This window comes from Stegostoma tigrinum, chromosome 10 (genome assembly GCF_030684315.1).
Source record: "Stegostoma tigrinum isolate sSteTig4 chromosome 10, sSteTig4.hap1, whole genome shotgun sequence".
NCBI classification, from domain to species: Eukaryota; Metazoa; Chordata; class Chondrichthyes; order Orectolobiformes; family Stegostomatidae; genus Stegostoma; species Stegostoma tigrinum.
This window is the reverse complement of record NC_081363.1, coordinates 74,668,982-74,685,384: the sequence shown is the minus strand read 5'-3', so window position 1 is coordinate 74,685,384 and position 16,403 is coordinate 74,668,982. Positions and strand designations below refer to the sequence as shown.

General features: G+C 40.2%; 1 protein-coding gene across 1 annotated transcript in view; it reads left to right on the top strand.

The window, feature by feature from the left end:
• The first annotated feature begins 9,043 nt into the window (after positions 1 to 9,043).
• map3k9 (mitogen-activated protein kinase kinase kinase 9) overlaps positions 9,044 to 16,403 on the top strand; it is a 115,009-nt gene continuing 107,649 nt past the window's right edge. Inside the window, exon 1 of the mRNA XM_048538127.2 lies at positions 9,044 to 9,404. Coding sequence (XP_048394084.2) covers positions 9,087 to 9,404 — 318 coding nt within the window. The 5' untranslated portion in view covers positions 9,044 to 9,086. The remainder of the gene's footprint in view (positions 9,405 to 16,403) is intronic.

Here is a 16,403-nt window from a genome sequence, read left to right as displayed (position 1 = left end):
AAAATCAAGGCATTGCTTAATTGGGAGTCAATATAGTTCAGTTAATATGGGGGAGATAGAAGAAGAGACTTAATACATGTTACGAGTTTAGGCAGCAAGAGCTTTGGATCATGTTAGGTTTAAAGAAAGTAGAATGGAGGGTCCCAGCCAGGCATGCAATGTGTACTTTGTTGAGTCTGGCAGTAACAAAGACATGAATAAACATTTTAGTAGCAGTTAAGCTAAGACAGGGTAGAGTTGGGCAATATTATGGAAGTGAAAATAGGCAACCTTGGTAAAGGCACAAGCATGACGAAACAGTTTACAAATTTGAACTGGTAAGACCTAACATCTAATCTCAAGTGTCTGTAACAATGTGTCTCACATCAATGTAAACCGAATTACTTGCTCACACACAAATAAATTATATCTTCATAATCCAAGAGACTTCTAGATACACCATAAAGTGGGTTTCTTATACCATGCTACATCAAGCAGACCCTGTAGTTTATGTCCTTAGAGAGGATTGTGCAAAGCTATCTTCACCAAGAGCAGCAACTCATGCAACGTAGCGAGGACGCACGCCCGTACATTGGGTTTATGCCCATTGTCCTCAGTCTCCAATGTACTGTCAGAAAGAACTGCAGCGAGTAACTCACTTTCTGAGTCTCTAAAGCCTGTTCACCAGCTACAAGGCACAGTCAGGAGTGTGATGGAATATTCTTCACTTGCCTGGATGGGTGCAGCTCCAACAACGCTCAAGAAGCTTGACACCATCCAAGTGAAAGCAGCCCATTTCATTGGCAACATATCCACAAGCATCCACTCCCTCTATCACTGATACACAGTAACAGCAGTGTGTACTGTCTACAAGATAAACTGCAGAAATTCACCAAAGATCCTTGAACAGCACCTTCCAAACCTATGACCCCTTCCATCTAGGCCAAGGACAGCAAATACATGGGAACGCCACCACTTGCAAGTTCCCCTCCAAGCCACTCACCATTCTGAAATGGAAATACGTTGCCGTTCCTTCACTGTCACTGGGTAAAACCCTGGAATTTCCTCCATGTAGGCATTGTGAGTCAACCTACAGTGCTTGACATCACCTTCTTAAGGGCAGTTTGGGGTGGTCAACAGATACTGGCCAGCCAGTGATGCCCATGTCCTACAAGTGATTTTAATACAATATCCTTGTTAACAATAGAATGTCAAGAATCACATACAGAACTCCATTTGTGATCAAACAAAGGCTTTGTACAGCTGAAGCACAATCTCAAACTGTATGCATTCCAATTCTTTTGACATAAGGACCAAGGATTTTTTGATTATTTTATGAACCCTGGGCCCCTTGATCACTTTGGAAATCCAATGTTTCTAGCTTCTCACCATTTAGAAAGTGGCCTGTTCTATTCTTTTTTGGGTCCAAAGTGGATGACTTTACATTTACCTACAGTGAAATCCACTAGCCACAGCCATACCCACTTACTTAATCTATAAATATGTCATTGTAATTTTACATTTTTGACTACACTATGTACAGCATCACCAGCAAGTTTGGAAAGACACTCTTCTATCCAGTCTTTGATAAAAACAATGAATAGCTGAAGTCCCAACACAGGTATTTATGGGATACTACATTTAATATCCTGGCAATAATCATTAAACTTCCTCCAGCCAGTTTGTGAAAAGGATTAGAAGTAAAGCTTCATACTTCTACTCACCACCAGCGTCAATAAGTGTGCATGAGTCATTAGCAGTGGCAAAACTACAAGTTTGCAATAATGCTTTATTCATTAATGGGATGAGGACATCACTGGCTAGGTAGCATTTATTGTCCATCCCTAATTGCCTGGGGCGGGGGGGGGCGTAGTTCAGAGTCAACCACATTGCTGTGGGTCTGGAGTCACATGTAGGCCAGACCAGGTAAGGATGACATTTTCCTTCCCTAAAGGGCATTCGTGAAGCAGATGGGCTTTTCCTGACAATTGGCAATGGATTCATTGTCATCATTAGATCCTTAATTCCAGATATTTATTGAATTCAAATTCCACCATCTGCCTTGGCAGGATTCAAACGTGGGTCCCCAGAACCTTAGCTGGGTCTCTTGATTAACAGCTCAACGAGAATACTGCTAAGCCATAGACTCCCCCATAAAAAACTTTGAACCCCAAGTGAAGGTAACTTACAAATGGTTTGTGTTCCGTTTATAAGGCCACAAAGAAATCAAAGCCCACTGATCAATATGTGACTGCATTAACACAGCTCATAAAAACCTGGACAGTTAGAACATCATCTAATTAAAGACTGCATTTTCTTAGGCATAAGAGAACCCACAGTGAGAGCACATCTTCTGACAGAGGAAAATTTACTCTCAAGAAAATGATTGACGTGTATAGGAGCACTGATATTGTAAGTCAGAAATAAGACGAATATTAATGACTGAATAGACCAGACCTTGCAGCATATTGATAGACATTCCAGGCCAAAAGCGTCATGGACAAAGGGCAGGATGCAGATATTGCAGAGGACATCACACAAAGAAAAAGAAGGCTTGATCACTGTGTAGCAGGAAATGTATTCTCACTGCAAACAGTTGAATCATTTTGCAAACAAGTGTTTGCGAAAAAAACCTAATAAGCAAGTTTGGATAACCACTGGAGACATAGGAGCTAAAGATTCTGATGAATCACTGTTGTGTGGTGTCTCAGGTTGATAGGTGATAAATAGTTCATGACTTGGAATTATGACTACAGAAGGGGGACATCAAGTCAACATAAAGTGTTGAACATGTGTCTCGTGCATCATGAGCTTCACAGATCCGTGCGTGATGGATCAACTTGGAAATCCATAAATTGAGCTCTCAAAAGTAGTTTATATTGTATTTGTTTACTCACAGGTGTCACTGACTGGCCAACATTTATTACTTGTCCCTAGTTTCCCATGAGAAGGATGGAGATTATGAGGTTCTCACAGAAGGAGAATCCTGCATCCAAGGTAGACATAGTCCAGTTAAGAAATGTGATTAGCCAGCTGAACTAGTTGTGCACTAAGATTAAAGTTATGACCTATTTGAACTGAGCACCATGTTAAAACGTGCAATGGTTGGGGAGATTCAGATAACCAAGAAGTTAAATTCAGAGAAAAATGCATTCATGTCTCCAGCTTTGGGTGATCCAGAAGATATTCATTTATAATAATGCTTGATGTGCCTATATCTCAGACAGATATTCCAGTATGTTAGGTTTATCATATAGTTGGTGGGATGGAATAATAAATGTTGGTCATTGGCCTGGGAAGCTAAGAAATTTTTCGCAAAAAAGGATAAAAAGCACTTCAGTTGCTGAAATACTGGTATTAGTGAAAGCAACAGATAATGGAAGTGCACCAATCAGATTATGGAAATATTTCCCATAGAATGTTAAATAGTAATCACTGTCTCTGAGACAAAGTTTAAACACACATATATAACAAGCACATATAGCATTGGTCAATGGAAGAAACTGTAAGACTTGAGTAGTCAATAAACTCAATCCACAAAGTGTCTCAGTTTTCTGTTTCATCAAATGGCTCGACACATATTGACAGTCCAGTGGTTGTCAAATCTATATCAAAAGCAGGTCTTCTGTTGTTTCTGTTGGCTAAACATCAGAAAAAAGAGAGGCGGAATAAATGGATCTATTTCAACTTGGCAAACAATAACTAGTAGGATGTTGTAAGGATCAGTATGAGGCCCTCAACTGTTTGCAATTGTCATGATGACTTGCATGAAGGGTTGGAGCATGTGGCAGCCAAATTTGCTGACGAAACAAAGATAGACAGGAAAGGAAGTTGTGTGGAGGTACAAAGAATTTGCAAAGCTCTATGGATAGATTAAGTGAGTGGGAAATTTGGCAGGTGGAATATAATGAAGTTATCCACATTGGCAGGAAAAGTAGAAAAGTGAAGTACTATTTAAATGGAGAAGAATTACAGAATTCTGTAGTAGAGGCATCTGGGTGTCCTTGAATGCTAACAAAAAACGTGTGTAGATACAGCAAGTAATTAGAAAAACAAATTAAATATTGGACTTTATTACAAGGCTAATGATTAGTTGAAAGTTGTAACACCTTGCTTCTATGGTACAGGGCTTTGTAGAGACCACACCTAGAGTATACAATTTTTGGCTCATTGTTTCAGGGAAGATATATTTGGACTGGAAGCTGTTCAGAGAAAGTCCAGCAGATTGATTCTATAAGAGAAGCTTTATGAAGAAGGGTGTGCAAGCTGCACTTATACTGAGTATAATTTAGAAGAACGAGAGGTGTATTCTTTAAATGTAAAATTTTGATGGGGCTTGACAGGATAGATACTGACAGGGTGTTTTCCTCAGGAATTGGGAACTTAGAACTAAGGGACATGGTTTTGAAATAAGAGTTCCCCATTGAAGTAAAAAATTAGCAGGAATTTCTTCATTCAGAGGATTTTGAATCTTTGTAATTCTCTACACCAAAGAGAGCTGGAGGCTGAGTCATTGTATATATTCAAGGCTGAGAAGGAAAATATTTTGAAAGATTTGAGAGTCAAAGGTTATGGGGAATAAGCGGAAAATAGATGTTCAGACTAAAATCAGATCAGGTATGATCTTTTTAAAAAACACAGCAGGAATAAAGAGCCACATTTATTAATTCTATTTTACATGTTACTATATTCTTACACATATAGAAACAAAACACAATTCATTTCATCCAGTTGGGAACTGTCCAGAGCAGCAAGATACCCAATTGGATCTCAACCTAAGCTATGGGAGGGACACAGAAAAGGATTTAAACTCTGTGTTTAACCCTGGTAAAATTAAGATCACATTACTAGAAATCCAAAATAAAGAAAGAAAAAATATATTGTATGACCTGAATCTGAAATATAATTCTGTTGTTGTACCTAACTCACATTAACTTGTCTTGTTTCCTTCTTGTTACTGATAGATCAACTGGACTTTGAATGGTAAGGATATTGAAAGGTCTTTGAAACATAACCAAACGTATTTAACACTTTTCGTGCCAGATCATAGCGATAAACAAAATAATTCAAATCATAAATGTTTGCACTCAGCAAACGTTCACAAGAGTAATGTGATAATGATCAGATAACCTGCCTTTATGCTGTTTATTGAGAAATATATATCGTCCAGGCCAACAGATCTTATTTGAAATAATGCAACATGACATTAAAATCCATTGGAGGAGGCAGATAAACCTTCTGTTTTCACCTCCTCGGAAGGACTACGTCTTCAATACTGAACCCACTCAATAATATGTTGGAGTGACAGCCTTGACTTTTTGCACAACAATGACAGCGGGACTTGATTTGTAACACAGACAAGTGGGCTCCCAAATGAGTCACAGCTGAGACAAGCCTCAAACTACACCATTATAAAATGGAAAAATCTTGATATGTTGAATTCCAGGGAAACCACCTTCAAATTGTGTTGAGGAGAATGTGATAGCCAAAAAGGCCCAGTTCCCACAGGAATGTGTGTCTCAATGTAACTCAAAATGCCTTGAAACATGGTCTATGGCAAAAACAACAGATTCAGTCACCAAATGAAACACAGTCAATGCTAAATGTAGGAAAAAGTCTTTATTCAATTTGTTGCAATGGCCTGACCTTGCAAAAAGCACAGAATTTGCGTTGAAAAAGGCCTAAGAGTTAGCTCTGGTAAAACACTGTAATCTTTTTCTCATCTGTACTCTCTGCAGACAAGCGTCATACAGTCCACCTTGCTGTCACACAGACAAGGGGCTAGTTAGTTCAGTTGGTTGGACAGTTGGTTTACAATGCAGAGTGGCACCAACAGTTGAGTTCAACTCCCACACACTGGCTGGGGTTACTATGAAGGATTCTTCTTCTCAACCTCAAACAGTCATCTCTCCCCAGCCCTATGGTCTGGTAAGAGAATGGTAACTTTACCCCTTTTACACGCAGTCAAACAGTTGTGTTTTTATGTTGCAATGAAAAATCCTGGAAGATTTCTATGGCTTTATGGTGTTGGATAGGGATACAGTTGGGCAAACATGTAGGCATTCACTGGACTTTTAAGGTCACTGGCCTCCTTGATTGAAAAAGCATACTAAACATATGATTGCCTCATCCGTCAGTTCCATTGTGAGGTGTACATTGTCATGCACCATATTGGAAGTTTCCATCGTTGCTTCTGCTGAAATTTCATTTCCGGCCTCCTGCAGCTGAGTGAAAGGAGCCTTGACAATAGGTTGTCCCAACTGTGCTCCTTCACATTCTGGTTGGCTCGTGTGGCTGTTTAACTGCTGAATTAAGGGTGATGGAAGCAGATGATGATTCTGGCTTCCACCACCACTTTTCACATCTTTTTCATCATTCATTGCTCCACTTTTACCTTTAAACATCAAAGAGATTTCGCAAAACAGAGTAAAATGGTCTGGTTTCATCCATGTTAAAAATGTCAGATAATGGGTATGGTCCACATTTGTTCAGAATGTTGGGAGCATTTTGGAGCCAATCATCTGACATTTCTACCATACTGCCGCACCCTCACCATGTTGATGTGCCTTGTCTTAATTCGGTTCAACCATCTGTTGCTAAAGGTGACTCCTTGCGGTCAGCCTCCTTGCCAGGATGACTGCCCTTTCCTGCAGAACTGGCTGGGGGATGAGAATGTTCTCTGCTCAAACTGCATTGAAGAGTGCAGTTTATTCAGTTTAAGGCAACAGATTTCGTTCTCTTCCTTGCTGGGAAGAATATCTGCCTGCTCCAAAATGATTTACATAATGGTAGATAAGCTTGATGGTGGGATCACCTACTCCTCTCTAATGTCCACTTTCCACTTCATGCCAGGGTTTTCCACTTGCTGTATTAATTTCTCTTTCTCTCCAAATGGCAAGATTTTGAACTTTATCATATGCTTAACCAACTGGAAGCCATTGTGTATCCTATCGTGGGAAAATCTTGATATCAAGTGGTGGCTTGTCCATGAGTTCATACTCTTGTGAGCTCTAACTTCAATCTGATTGCTTGGTCTGTTCAAATGGTAAGTCAAGTTTACCTAATCTGGAGCAACCAGTGTAGAATTCCAGTTTAGAATGTTATTCTAATTGAATTTGCTATTTTACTGTTGGTAATGTTCAACAAAAGTAAATAACTAGAATTTTGTGTCATCTGTGTTTCAGTCACAGTGATTTCACTGTACTTTGATTTCACTGTACTTTCAACACTTTGAATTCATATCTTGTGCAGTCGCCTATAATGTGGCACCTTATCAATTGCTTTTGAAAATCAAAATACGCTATACATCGTTCACCTTTATTCACCCTGCTTGTTACCTCCACAAGGACAGCAGTAGTATTGTGATAATATTTTCTTTGATTAGTAATCCAGAATCTAAGGCTAATGTCTTTGAGGACATAAATCCCACCATGGCAATAGGTAAAACTTTAATTCCATTAAAAAAAATTTAAAATGAAAAGCTATCTAACAATGATCACGTAATAATTGTTATTTTAAAAAAACGCACATTTGGTTCACTAATGTCCTATAGAGAAATAAACTTTCTGTACTTAACCTGGTCTAGCTTATATGTGACTCCAGACACCTAGCAATGTGGTGGACTTGTAACTGTCCTCTGAAAAGGCCTAGCAAACTATTCCATTCTTGGGCAATTAGGCATGGCCAAAATGCTGGCCTTGCAACTGACACACATGCAATAAATGAATAAAGCAGCCTACAATACATTTGAGAAATACGATTTTCCTTCCATAAAACTAAATAGGCTCTATTTGATTGCTTTTGTTAAAAAAAAGCTTGCTACCTCTTCTTTAATCATGAATTCAAACATTTTCACAGTGACAGACCCACTGGCCAATAATCTCCTGCATTCTATTTCCTTTTGTTTTGAATAGGTTTGTAAGATGTCGTTTTCATATATATTGGGGCCTTTCCAAAACCTAGGGAATTCTGGAAGGTTTACAACCAAGGTGTCCATATTCCTGCAGCCACTTAAATTAAGTCCTATGGAAGCATGCCATCTGTGCAGCGTTGCTACTCACTAGTTTGCTTTGTACACATTTCTTCCTTGGGTTATTTGGCTATACAAATGGTTGACGTCATCAAACATTAATAAACATAAATGCAATATCCCAAATGCCTAGGAAGAATCATGGACATTGAATTTGTTGTCCATTCTGTTTTGATTGGACTGAAGAGTGCCTTTTGTCCCAGGAGAACAATCCCACGATGGAACAAGTTGCCAAAGAAAACAATCACAGCCCCATCGCTTGAAACCTTCAAGACCTATCTTCTGATTATTTCCAATGTAAAGATTTCCCGAAGCGGGACTACCATTTCAGCAGGTCAGGCCCTGGCTTTAGCTGGAGTCATACACATGAATATGGACGGAATGTGAAGAATCGTCTGCGATGAGGTCCTACGAGAGCAGAAGTAGCAAGGCGCACAGCGTGGTTTCCGACCGTCCCAAAAGAGTTAACCCAAGAAAAAAATTGCCTAGTCCTGACAGTGCACTCATCTGAGATGTCGAACCCTGAGCCAGCACCGCAATTCCCACCGTCGCTGGAGATGGAGATCACTGACAGCCTTGCAATCAGCATCCTCTGTCGTGAAGCAGCAGCAAATTCGACCGAGTGGCCGGAATTGGGCGGGCGAATGAAGGACGGTATTTGCTTCCCGACCTGAAAACCTGCCCAAAAGTGGGAATCGAAGGAAGGGAAGCAAACGTTCGTCTCGCACAAGTACCACCGCCGCTGCGGCTGCTCCTGCAGCCTGCGCCCCCGGTGGGTGGGGGGGGTGGGCATCCGCGTGATTGACAGCGAGGTGCGACTAATCAGTCCTCGGAACTGCTGTAGTTGCGGGTGGGGCGGGATGAGATGGTCCAATGGGAGGGGAGGGGAGCTGCAGGGAAGTGGGCGGGGATAGGATCCTGAACCCCGCCCCTTTCCTCCATCCCTCCCTCCCCAGGTTAGAGTGAGCCGCAGGTGGGGGCTGAGGGGGTAGGCGGGGGGAGGGTGAACGCAGGCGAGGCAGAGGAGGAGTGGCGTCAGGCTGCTGTCTGCGTCTCCCTCTCTCTCTAACCTTCTCCCATGGAGCAGCTCCGGTCCATGTTCATCAGGTCTCCCTGTTCCCCCTCCTCTGCCGCTGGGAAGGAAGAGGCTGAAGAAAAGGACAGGGCGGTGCAGCGACAGCAGGCGCTGGAAGAGGAGGAGGAGGAGGAAGAAGAAGAGGAGGATGATGATGAGTTAGAAGAAGAAGAGCAGCCACCTCATCCTCCTCCCCCTCCCCCGCAGCGACAGCATCCACCCCCGTCTAACCCGTTCTGGACCGCCGTCTTCGACTATGAGGCGAGCGCCGAGGACGAGCTCAGCCTACGCAAGGGGGACGTGGTGGAGGTGCTCTCCAAGGTAAGGCTGCCCTTTTTTTGCCTCATCTTCCCTCTTCTTACCCACCCCATCCCCCCCCACCCCCTTTACCCGGGCAAGGCATGCGTCTTCTTCTAGGAATTTCACTCATTCCTTACCCCCGCCCCCCAAGTTCCAGCTATTCATCGTCGGTTTGCAAATAAATTTCTCATTTTCTTTTCTTATTATATCAAGAAACAAAGCGTTCTGTACGCGAACAGAAAGAGCAAATGCAGGCAGTATTGTAGGAAGTGGGGAAAGGTGATGAAACGCACCAGTGATCGGGGCGCTGGTGTCATTTAAAGCGAGCGTTTGAGCAGCTTTCATTCAAAAGTGTAGGGCGATAAGCGTGTCCAACCTCACCACGAACCCCATATCGAATCAACCTTCACCCGAAAAGCAAATTCGCCTTAATTTAGCTTGTGAATTGTAGCCAAACTTTTACCTTTTTTCTGATGGGGGAATGTGATGGTAGCAGAAAGGAGGACAGTAGAATGACAGGACACCTATGGCAGTGTTTTGCAATGATTTAAAGGGACATTTCCCTCCTCCCATTTCATGTCCACCCAGGCTGATAGTTACTCTTGTCAATGATCCCCTCCCATGATGGTTCTCCGTTCCTTTCAAGTCTGCAGTTACCTGCTATCTCCAAAATTCTACTCTGATCCTGTTGTTCTTGTAAACATCCGTACCATCTCCAACTTCCCAATGAATACATTGCAACTTTAGAAGTTTGTGTTCATCTATCCTGAAACTCCCTGTTTTACATCTCCACATGGATATATAATTGTGTCTTCATTTTTCTCAAGGTGTCTGTTACTATGGATACAAAGAAGCATAACATCCTATTCTAAACCCCCTTTGTTATAAGTTGGGTAGAACTGTTCTTACCTGGATTGACAATGTTCCTATCTGTCCAGTCATCGCCAGAGTTTCTGTTGTGATGGCTTCTCTTCCTACTGCTTCATTGTTGGCCGTAGGGTCCCAATAACATACTTGGCCCTCTCCCACATCTCATCCCCATACTGTACGTTGGCACATTGTCTGAAAATGTGTCAAATTTCACTTATTAGGCAATGGAATCCACTCTACATAATTGCCAACTGTCTCACCCTTTTTGCTCCTTATGCCTTGTTATGCTGCTTCTGTAATAACCAGTATCATATGGCTTTTAATATATTAATTTAGTTGGGAAATCTACAGTTATTGTCTCCCATGCCTGGTTACAAATTGCATTATCTGGTCAAGTCCCCCTCCCTGACCTCTGTCTAAAGCTGGACTAGACTATTTCCAGCTTTGATCTCCTCTTTGGTCCTAACCTTACCTTCTGACCTGATCACCACCTCTACAATGCCATCTGTGTCTATTTCAGTGATGTCATCCATCTCCAGCCTTAGTTCGGCCCATCTGCTGAAGCCATCATTTATGTCACTGTAACCTCTGCTGTTCTTATGGGCTCTCCTTGCTCCCCTATTATCTATCCTATATAAACTTGAACTCATTCAAAATGCTGCTGCCTGTATCCTAACCCACAGGCAAGTCAAATTTACAGGTTTCTCCCGTACTCGCTGACCTCCATTGGCTCCTGATCCTCAGTTTGAAATTTCCATCATTATGTTCCCTCTGTGGCTTCACTCTGCGATCTATGCATCTCCTTCAGTCCTTCTTTGATGTAACATTGACAAGGGTGACAGCATGTGTATGAAGGTGTTTGACAGAGTTAGACTTGGATGAAATTGCTAAACATGTAACTGGTCAAGTTTAATGTGAATTGACGACTTATGAAATGATGCCCTTTGGAAAGAAGAATGAAGAAACAATATGGTTTAAATAGTCGAATTTTAAGGTTTTGGAATAGATCTGTAGCTTAGGTTGTGGGTGTTCAGGTTGGTTGGCTCGCTGAGCTGGTTTGTTGTTCCACAGACGTTTCATTGCTGTGCTGGGTAGAACTTTAAAAGTTGATGTTGGAACTATGTTGTATTTCACTCTCTAGGTGTTATATAACAACAACGATTGTTCAAGAACACAGCTCAACACCATCTTCTTAAGAGCAGCTAGGGATGGGTTATAAATGCTGGCCCAGCCAGCGATTATTCACATTCCCATGAGTGAGTTAAAAATCTGTTTACGTAAATCATGTTCAATGGTGCAATGTGCTGTTAGATTAACACTCAAAATTGATCTTAAGATTATTAAAAGGGAATGCTTTGAATTACGAGAGTTTATGACACCCATGCACTTGACAGCATCACTTTTATGGTTTTTCCATCCTCTTGTCAGTATGGGTCTGATGTAAGTTCATTTATTGATAACAAATCTGCTTCATTAGTTTCGATATTTTTCAATGTCAGCTACCTTAATATCTTCCCATTTGTCAGTTTTAGTAGTTTTTATTCACCACCATAACCTTAAGTGCATGTGTTTTGTCCAGAATCTTGCTTTTCTCTTTGAGAATTACTCCTTTTTCTATTCTCACGCAAAACTTACTTCATATGGGGCCTTTCCGATTTACTACAACATGATGAATAACAATATTGAGATTCTAGTCAAGAATTAAAGAGAATCTCATTTTAGATATCGACAATTGAATCTCTTAATCAATATAAAGAGTTTATGGGCATGCTTAAGAGAGAAATTGGGAAGTCAAAGAGGGGATGTGAAATAACATTGGCAGAAAGGGCTAAGGATAATCTAAAGTGATTCTACAACTATATTAAGAACAAGATGGTAACTAGAGAGGAGATAGAGACCCTTAAAGATCAAGGAAGTTGTCTGTGTATTGAGCCCAAGGAGATGGGAGAAATACTAAATTAATATTTTCAGTTTTTACTGCAGAGAAAGAAATGGAGTCTCGAGAATGCAGAGAAATAAATGTTTTAAAAAGAGTTCACATTACAGAAGAGGAATTTTGAGAGGTCTTAGAGAATATAAATCACTGAGATCTGATCTAATGTATCCCACAACATTGTGGGAAGTAAGGTAGGAAATTATGAGACCCCTTGAAGAAATATCTTTATCATCTATAACTACGAGTGAGGTACCTGATGATTGTAGGGTGGCTAACGTTGTACCTTTGTTTATGTAAGCTTATAAGGAGAAACTGGGAAGCTATAGAACTGTGAGTCTGACTTCCGTTGTGGGTAAATTGTTGGAGGTGATTATAAAAGATAGGATTTATGGATATTTTGAGAGCCAAAAATTGATTAGGGATAGTCAGCATGGTTTTGTATAAAGAAAATGGTGTCTCACAAACTTGACTGAGTTTTTTGAGGAAGGTACCAAAAATATTGATGGCAGGGCAGTGGACATTGTTTGGATTTTAGTAAGGTTTCACATAGTACTAAATAGTAAAGTTAGGTCACGTGGAATTCAGGGTGAGCTTGCCAGTTGGATACATAATTAGCTTAATGGCAGGAGACAGAGTAATGGTGTAGGGTTGCTTTTCACACTGGAGGCCTGTGACCAGCGGTGGTCCACAGGGATTAATTATGGATCCTCTTTTCTTTGTCGTTTATATACGTGATTAGGAGGAGTACATGGTTAGTAAGTGAACAGATGACGCCAAAATTAGTAGCATAGTAGACGGTAAAGAAGGTTTCCCAAGATTACGGAGGGATTTTGATCAAATGGGTCAAGGGTTCAATCTGGATAAATGAGAGGTAATGCATTTTGGTTCAACAAACAAGGATAGAGCTTATACAATTAATGTTAGGGCCTTGGGTCGTGTTCTAGAGCAGAGGGGCCTAGGGGTGCAGGTACATAATTCCTTAAAGTTTGTGTCACATATAGACAGGGTAGTTTGAAAGGCAATTGGCACACTTACCTTCATTGCTCAGTCTTTTGAGTATAGGATTGGGAAGTCATGTTGAGGTTGTACAAGATGTTGATGAGGCCTCTACTGGAATACTGTGTCCACTTCTGGTCGTCCAGTTGCAAAAAAGATATTAATATCCTGGAGAGTGTTCAGAAGAGATTTGCCAGGATGTTGCTGGGTATGGAAGGTTTGAGTTATGAAGAAAGGCTGGATAGCCTTGGGACTTTGACTGGAACATAGGAGGTTGAGATGTGATCTGATAGTTTATAGAATAATGAGGGGTACAGATAGTTAATGGTAGTTCTCTTTTCCCTAGGATAGGGGCCCTCAAGACTAGGGGGCACATTTTTAAGGTGAGACGAGAGAGATTTAAAGAAGACATGAGAAGCAATTGTTTTACACGGAGCGTTGTTTGCATGTGGAATAAACTTCCTGAGGAAGTGGTGGATGTGGGTACAATTACAATGTTTAAAAGGCATTTGGATAAGTACATGAAGAGGAAAGGTTTGGAGGGGTATGGGCCACCAGCAGGCAGGTGTGACTAGTTTAGTTCGGGATTATGTTCAGCATGGACTGGTTGGACCAAAGGATCTGTTTCCGTGTTGTATGACTATGAGAAAGTTTAAAAAAAAACTCCATAATTTAGAGAGATCAGTACCATCTGGGGGAGGGATATTTAAGTGCTCAACTGTGTAAGAGTAAAGGATTGTTTTAAGAAATACCTGTAATTAAGAATAAGTTGTAAAATAAATTTGAAATGTGAAATAAAATTGTAATAGCACAAAAATACTGTAGATGAAGTCACCATGCCTGACACATGTATTTGTAAGTAGAACTGAGAGATTTAAAGGAGCAAAGAGTGGTAGAGAGTTGTAATTTTGGAATTCTAGATTATTTCCTCTGCAATGAATGCAAAACTTTGGTATTCTGCTTGAAGAGTGGTGTCTGTATTTCGGTTGAGGGTAACTAATGAACCCTTAAGGTTTAATATAAATCCCTTGCTTTTGTGCTCTTTGACTCTACTTGTCAAGCCAACAATCAAGCATTTATTTTTATAAAGAAACAGCCTAATCAATTCGCCTGCCATGTCAAAAATCTGTTTTGTGAAACCTGACTTCATTCCCAAATGTCAAAATCTGTTCCAACATGCCCACTAAATTACTATTTAAATGTACTATTTAATCCATATTACTGCTTCTCATTCTTCCTTCCAAGTTTTATCACTTCAAATGGTTGACATTACATTTTAATATGTTGTGTGTCTACGTATTTGACCCAAGTTTAGCTTTATCAAAAGCCTTCTGATAGTCCATATCGCCAACATATTCCCATTTCAAGGCAATAGTATATTTTTTGAGAAGTATTACATCCTTGAATCACTGACTGAGGAGCACATCAATATAGTGTGTTTGAAATGGGGCTGGAAAATTACCGATTTTATTTAAGAGCTAGCCAGTAGCAAGGTGGGATCCTGCATCTGGCCATCTAACTGAACCTTAAGTTAAATTGCTGAAACGAGAATAAACATGTTTTTATTTTCCATCCTCATAGCAAATACATTGGTACATTTTAATTGAAGAACATTTTGGTCAGAATGGAGCTCAAGAAATTGTTCTGTGATTTGGTAAAGTGTGACACTGCCTTTTAATAAATTTCAGTGTATGTATTGTTCCATCCATTGCTCAAAGTATCCATAATCTTTTTTTATCTACCCAAGCTTCTTTCCCCACCACTACTCATTTCCAAAAAGCTGAACTTTCTCACTGGAATTACATTTTGCATTGCCTTGCAAGCAATGTCACTGCAGTCAACACTGAAGCACTAGAAAAAAAAACATATACCGTAAATTTGAAATAAAAATGGAAAAAGTAGAAACACTCCATCAGGCATCAGCAGTGCCCAGAAAAATGCTTATGATTTCTGACATTTGAAATAAAAGCAGAATGTTGGGGCAATGAACAACATTTCGCTCGGAATCTGAAAGCATAAGGCTGGTTAAAGTTTTAGATTAGATGCATCCCGAGTGTTGATGAAGGATTATATGAAAATGTTACATAATTTTTCTTCCAGCATTTACCTGTGCACTCAGTGCAATTTCTAGCTTTGTTTTAGATTTCCAATATTTATGACTTTCCGTTGAGTTGCTGTTGCTGATCTTTGCTATTGCTCAGATTAAAAAAAACATCAATTTTGCTGGGAATGTTGGAGATCTGAAACATCAAAATATAGTTCTTATTCGTTGTTTTCTTGACTGCTGTTCAATACTAATTCAAGGCAAAATGCATTAAGTTGTAAAGTTTCTTTCTAGAGTATTAAACAGTTTTGACTTTCTCGTTTATGGAATTGTTTTGGTCGTAAGATGAGATTATTACCTTGGTTTTCACTCCCTGGTGACCTGTCAACTTGCCACATTAACAGCCTTTAAATTTATAAACTCTAAATAGAAATTGATTCAAGCTTGTAAAACTGAAAGCCATTTCCCTTATTGGTGGACAATATCTGCAGATTTTATCATGCAGTCAGGTGCGAAGGTTATTATGCATGTTTTTCAAACCAATGGCAATGTGACAGTTAAGTGCTCATCTGTGAAATGATTTATTCATAAGAATTCAAACAATGTTTGTTACTTGATTTATTTTGTGCTGAACTATTGTATTCTGTATCTTTTTTTCTTTTCCTTGCACACTTCAAATTCATAGTTCTGAGCACTGTTAAAGCTCATCTTTTGGGTTGTAAATTCTCTGGAGGAATGTTGCCCCAACCTTGTAGTGAATCCCAAGCCAAGGCAATGCATTTGCAAAAATTAAAACAACCGTTGAACTGGTGAAACTTTTTTCAGTGAATTCAAATCTACAAAAATTTTGCGGACTAACAACCAAATCGTTACAGGATCTAATGCACCTTGTGCTGATGGGACCCGTGGGTTGTGGTTTGACTAATTTCTGAGCGATTACTTGGTCAGTCTAACCAAAAATTTCAATTTGAGCAAAACAATTTTTCTAATTGTATGTGACAATTCCTAATCTGGCAGCTGTGAGACTGATGGAGAAAACCGGGGATGGGGGCCCAAGGAGATTATGTATTAAATTAGATTCCCTACAGTGTGGAAACAGGCCCTTCGGCCCAACAAGTCCACACTGCCCCTTGAAGCATCCGACCCAGACCCATTCCCATATAACCCACACACC